Below are 6,500 nucleotides of genomic sequence, written 5' to 3' on the forward strand. Positions count from 1 at the left end.
GGAATAAATGAATAAAGAAGAAATACGAAGAATATTCAGCAGAGCAGTATCTTCTGAAGACATGTAGTCAATGGGGTCATGTAGTCAATGGCTTTTTCTTCCACAGTAAATGAATGTAGAGGTATTGATCTACGATCGTGACTTCAGGAGCGGTGTAGCTGGTTTGTATGTGTGTGTGTTTGTGTGTGTGTGTGTGTGCACACTCGCATTGGTGCTGGTGTTTCGTGTGTGCGTGTCTGTGTTTGGTAGCAGTGTAGGTGGTGTATTTGTGTGTGTTTCTGGTGGCATTGGAGGTGTGTACAGGTGTGTGTGTGTGTGTCTGTCTGTGTGTGTGTGTGTGTGTGTGTGTGTGTGTGTGTGTGTGTGTGTGTGTGTGTGTGTGTGTGTGTGTGTGTGCTGGGGTTGGCTCAGGCTGGGGTTGGCGGGGTCAGTAGTTAATCTGGGCTGCAGAGTAAATGAGTGGAGTCTGGAGAGTGATGTCTGGCCTTGGCATCGCCAGCGTTTGGGCTCGCCAATCGGCACCAGAGCCTATGCAATTTAGCAAATCAGTTGGAAGCAACCAGCAACACTCTCAGCAGAACAGAACAAACAGAACACAACAGAACAGAACACAACAAAATACAACTCAACCAGCAACTCTCAGCGGAACAGAACAAACCAAATCTAACAGAACACAACAGAACAGGGGGTATTCCGAGAACCTGGTGATAAATCTGGCTACCGTGAATTAACCTACATGAAATTGTAAACCTGTTAATAGATCGACCACAGTTGTCATTTTAGTAATGAATGGGAATTCAAGGCCCTTCTATTAGAAGATTTACCACCAACTCAAGGTTAACTTAACCTGGTTTACTGTAATACCCTACCAGCATCTTGGAATTACTATCCCTGGACAGAAGAAGTCCCAAAAACTGACAAAGCATGAAATGTTTTTTTAAGTGTGGTGAGCAAAATGCCACTCCTTTTTCACATCTCTGTTGCAAAGCTCGATGGCTGTAATTGTACCTGTTATTCATGCAGTTTCTCAGGTCTCAAGTGACCCATTGTTGTGGGTTTTTTGGGGGGCGGGGGGTATTTGGCCGGGCGAAAGACTTCAGTGTTTATAACAAAAGACCTGAGTGGTTCCACTTTGTGACAGGTCCATTTTCTGTTCCGGAGAGGCTGTTGAAAAGAGCGGCAAAACACGCCTCGACCGAGCTCGCAGGTCTCACACACGATTTGCCACGCTCTGTTTAATCTGCCTGGCTCTCTTTTTCTGTCCCTGCTCTTCCTCTGTCCCCCCCTTTATCATGCCCTCCTCCTCCTCCTCTTCGCCTTCGATCGCATCCTTTCTTCTCTTCTATCTCACTTTCTCTTTCTGTCGCTTCCTCTCTATCTCTGTGTGCCTTCTTGTTTCTCACTTCTTGGCTCTCTGGCTCTCGCTTGCTCTCTCTTTCTCTTTTTCTCTCTCTCTCTTCTATCTCACCTTTCTATTCCTCTCTGCCGTTCTCTCTATTCTATCTTCGGTTTCTTTCTCCCCCTTCCTCTATCCCCCTCTCCCCATCTCTCGCTCTCTCCTCTTTTCTATCTCGCCTATTTCATCCTCTCTCGCTCCTTTCTCTGTTTCTTTCTGCCCTCTCTCTCTCTCTCTCTCTCTCTCTCTCTCTCTCTCTCTCTCTCTTTCTCTCTCTCATCGCTCTCTTTTCTCTCACCCCCTCTCTCTCTCTTTTATCATCTCTCTCTATTTCCTCTCATCCCCCCTCCCCTCCTCTCTCCGTCTCACACTCTTTCTCACACGCGGCTCTCGCAGGAACACTTCACGCCGGAGTGCAAGTTCAAGGAGTCTGTATTCGAGAACTACTACGTGACGTACTCGTCCATGATGTACCGGCAGCAGCAGTCCGGCCGCGGCTGGTTCCTGGGCCTCAACAAGGAGGGCCAGATCATGAAGGGCAACCACGTCAAGAAGAACAAGCCCGCCGCACACTTCATCCCCAAACCACTCAAGGGTGAGTCCTATCCAGGAATACATATGTACGGCCCTGGGGTGAGTTTCTCAAAAGAGAAGTTATTAGCCTGTTAGCAACTTCGGTAGTTGCCAATGGGAAAATGCATTGAAAACAACAAAGTAGCTAATGTAGTAAGCAAGTTTGGTTTTGAGAAATTCACCCCTGCCTTGGCCAAACGTTAGGGCACTCGTCTACCATGGCCCGATTCCTGGCCCGGGTCCTTTGCCGGCCCCTCCCCGTCTCTCTCTCCCCACTCGCTTCCTGTCACCACCTTCACTATCCTATCATGAATAAAGACCAAAAAAATATCTTTTAAAAAAGAATAATACATACATACACCAGAAAAAAAGTTCTACCTCAGTGCGGGCTGCCACCAAACCTTTTTCAGCTTAGACCCTAAACACCTAAGAACATGTTTTGCGACCCCACACCCCATGTTTTGCCCCTGTAACATTATATGGCCATTAATATTACTGAAATTCGCAGGAAAAGTAATAGATATACTAACCATGGAAGTGAACACGGTTACCAACCAATTTATGGAATTACTTTAATTGCGACCCACCCTCTCCACCCCTGCACGACCACTGTTGCCCCCATAGAAGTCCCACGCCCCAGTTTGGGAGCCACTGTTATACAGTATTACCCTGGTTCTCACCGACGGCGCGTGTGTGTAGCTCCAGAGTTCCATAGTGGAGCGGAGCTACAGACTCTACCGTCTGATAGCGCTGCCATTAACTTACTTTTCTCGAGTAGAAAATAAATGGAGCATTTATTGCTTAAATATCAATGGCAGCTCGCATTGATGAGTCACACTATATTGACTCTTTAGAGATGAACAGAAAACGTTTTTGGAGGAATGGTGGTGGTGAGTTGCAATAAATGCACCATTTATTTTCTTACTCGAGAAGAGCATGTTAACGGCAGTGCTACCAGACGGTAGTTTGTGTACACACACGTACCGTCGGTGAGAACCAGGCTAATACAGTATAGGAATACTATAAGATCTTTATAGTCAACAAGGAGCACAAGGTTATGAAAGGCAACCACGTCCACCACACAAGCCCACCACACACTTCATCTCCAAACCACTCAAGGTTGAGTCTCAGGAATAGTAAAGGTAGTGTTGCGCACATCTGAATGGCAGGTGCAGGACTAAAGGGTCAGAAAACTATGAAAATAAGCTTGAATGTCCACACACTTGATCCCATTTCGCTTTTTTCTTTTCCCAAGAGAACGTTTTCAAGCAATTCAGTCTTCACCGGCCACTTGAGTCACCACACAACCACCCCATCCCCTATCACAGTATTGCCCCATCTTCTATAGTCTACTGTACGCTCTACTATGCATCAGTCTACTGCAGTGTTTCCCAACCAGGGGTACGTGTACCACTAGGGGTACGCGAGCACACTGCAGGGGGTACTTGGAAAAATAAGTAATTTTTAAAAATGCATGGAGTATTCACACTGGAATAGAAAAAGTGATGTAAAGCATGAATTAGGGGGTACTCATGGCTCAACGAAAAGGCTTAGGGGGTACATGAGACAAAAAAGGTTGGGAAACACTGGTCTACTGTATTGTATACAGTGGTATCTCTCCCTAAACTGAAGTACATGACCATGGTACATAACTAGAATAGCAAACCAAACAATGCAATTGCTCATGGGACATTACTCATTAGTTTCTAACTGTAACCAGCAACCATATGTCGTTCATATTGCAAACTATGATGTCCATGTTCTTGTTTGTGTGTGTGTGTTTGTGTGTGTGTGTGTGTGTGTGTGTGTGTGTGTGTGTGTGTGTGTGTGTGTGTGTGTGTGTGTGTGTGTGTGTGTGTGTACCCCATGCAGTGGCCCTGTACCGAGAGCCTTCCCTGCACGACCTGACCGAGTTCTCTCGCTCGGGCAGCGGCACGCCCACCAAGAGTCGGAGCGCGTCGGCCATGTTGAACGGCGGCAAGACGCTGAGTCATCAGGAGTCCACGTAACCATGGCGACGACGGCACACAGCCCTGGAAGCAAGCGGCCCTCCTCGTCTGGCCAGAACACACACACGTACACACACACACACACACACACACACACACACACACACACACACACACACACACACACACACACACACACACACAGGTACACGCACAAACACACACACGGAACTCCTCTCCTGCTGATCAGCACAAACAAAACACGACAGACTTCTCCGAAACATAAACGACATGAAAAGGCTACTGATTAATCTCCTGCAATCACTGTGATGACATGTAAGTGCAAACAAAATGAACAAAACAAACAACACCCTGGAGGAAACTACTAACAACCAAGATACAAGATACTACAAACAAGATACAACAAACCTGTAAAAGACTTAATCTCTAAATGATAAGATTATGGCAAGCCATCGTGACGTTTGCTGGACTATCCCTGTTTTCATGTGTAGCATAATATTTCCTGTGCATTTATTTCCCTTTGGACAGTACAACGAGAGAAGCTGTTACAGTACACAGTCAGAAAGCAGCTGGGATATCAGCTTCCCAGGGATGTCTTGTCAGACAGACAGACAGACGGGCAGACAGACTGACGTGCAGACAGGCAGACAGGCACACAGTTCGCTGCTCTGTGCTCCCTCTCCTGTCTACCGCCACCCCCCAGAGGAGATCCAAGTGGAGGTTCTTCCCGTGTTGTGCTTTGGCAGCTTCAGCATGCTATTAGCTGCTTTGCATTTTTAGTAATACACCACATCTTGCAAAGTGAAGAAGCGGGAGATTGGAAGGGAAAACACGAAGTAGTGTGGAGAGAGGGAGGGAGAGAGAGAGAGAGAGAGAGAGAGAGAGAGAGAGAGAGAGAGAAATATACAGCACTACATACACCGATTGCAAGAGAGAGGGATGGGAAGAGAGAGAGAGAGAGATGCACTGTAAATAGAGAGAGGGAGAGATGAGAAGAGAGAGAGAGAGAGATGGCTTGAGAGAGGCAGTCATGCAAGCAGGCAGTCCAGTCCTCCATCTTCTCTGTCTCTTCAAGCGCCTGCTGGTCTCGTTTGCTCTCCTGGTGACTGAGTGTCTGGAAACAGAGAGAGAGAGAGAGATGGAGGAAGGGAGGCGAAGAGGGTGTTTGACAGAAAATGAAGGGAGTGTGAGAGAAAGGGTGAGTGTAAAGGAGAGAGACAGAGAAAAAGAGTCAGGGAGAGTGAGGCAATGAAAGAAGGCGAGAGAGTGCTTGTGTGTGAGGTAATGAGGGAGAGAGTGTGTGTGCTAGAGAAAAACAGTGTGAGAAAGAGAGAGAGCGAGAGCGAGAGCTCATGCCCTTTCAGTATGTGAGGTGTTCATGACCACATAGATGAAGTTTCGGCATAATGTCTCAGCACACCAAAGAAGAGTCCTGTTTTGACGCCAGCCCATTTTTAATATAAAAGCCTACACATTATTTCACTGAGCACAAGGTGCGTTGGATGACAGGTACTATCTATCAATCAGTATTATGAGAGGAAGGGAGGGGAATGAGGAGGGAGGGAGAGAGGACCACACCCTGCTTATGTCTGGAAAGTCTTTGTATGTGTGTCTTGTTAAAAACGTTGATTTTTATGAGTGAATGCACCTGGACCTTTTGAGACTAACATAACGTCAAAAACAAAAAAAAAGACTTGAGGAAGACAAACTTAATCTTGTTCCTAATCCAAGGCAAAGTCACTGTTTACTTGTGAGGCGAAGAGGTGTCTGTTTTCTATCGATGAAGTACCCTTTGTAAATCAGCGTGCCAGATAAAGAAAAACCATCGGTGGCTTTAACTGACCTGACCCTCCCCCCATATGAAGTCATTTCATGTGACGGGAATTTGCTTTCCAAGACTCCCTCTCTTGAGAATCAGAGGCCCATTCTAGAATGTTCTCTCATGCACTTCTGCAGTTCTGTGTACAGTAGGACAAATGGAACTGTGTAGACAGTGGTAACCCATACAAAAAAGAAATATATGAATTCATAATGAATTTGTAATTTATTGTCTATACAAGTCTAATATGAGGAAAAACGAGGTGGAAACGAGGCAGTTTTATAGTATGTGTAATGTATGAATAGCCTAAGCACACACATACACATTTCATCTTCAATATTTATAAGCATTGTACCAAATGGAATCTGTATGTGTGACTGGCTCATATATGAGAAAAACAAGAGATGGACCACTTTTATAGTACATCCATGTCAGACTTGTATTGTCCATATTTGAATCATGGAGTATGTTTCATATATTTCTTTATTGTATGAGCAATCTCACCCTATACAGTGTATACATCGTGTATGAGGGGCCGTTTAGGACATGGGCCATGTTTCTTCCCAAGTTTGCTTATGCCATGTCGAGTTTCTTGTTTCCTTTCATAGTCCCTTATATCCCTTGTTCATCATTGGACATGTGTTTTGTGTTGCATGGGAGTGTGTGATCCTCTGGGATGTAGCTGCATGACATACATGAGATGAAGCCATGTGTACTCTCTTCCATGTAGAAACCGCCATCT

At 45.8% G+C, this 6,500-nt stretch overlaps 1 protein-coding gene across 2 annotated transcripts in view; it reads left to right on the forward strand.

Annotated features, from left to right (window-relative positions):
* Positions 1 to 4,028, forward strand: part of fgf13b (fibroblast growth factor 13b) — a 24,181-nt gene extending 20,153 nt beyond the window's left edge. For both annotated transcript variants that reach the window (XM_063203067.1, XM_063203068.1), the window contains exons 5-6: positions 1,793 to 1,991; positions 3,842 to 4,028. In XM_063203067.1, coding sequence (XP_063059137.1) covers positions 1,793 to 1,991; positions 3,842 to 3,978 — 336 coding nt within the window. In that variant the 3' untranslated portion in view covers positions 3,979 to 4,028. The remainder of the gene's footprint in view (positions 1 to 1,792; positions 1,992 to 3,841) is intronic.
* The last annotated feature ends 2,472 nt before the right edge of the window (positions 4,029 to 6,500 follow it).

Source organism: Engraulis encrasicolus, chromosome 7, assembly GCF_034702125.1.
Source record: "Engraulis encrasicolus isolate BLACKSEA-1 chromosome 7, IST_EnEncr_1.0, whole genome shotgun sequence".
Classification (NCBI taxonomy): Eukaryota; Metazoa; Chordata; class Actinopteri; order Clupeiformes; family Engraulidae; genus Engraulis; species Engraulis encrasicolus.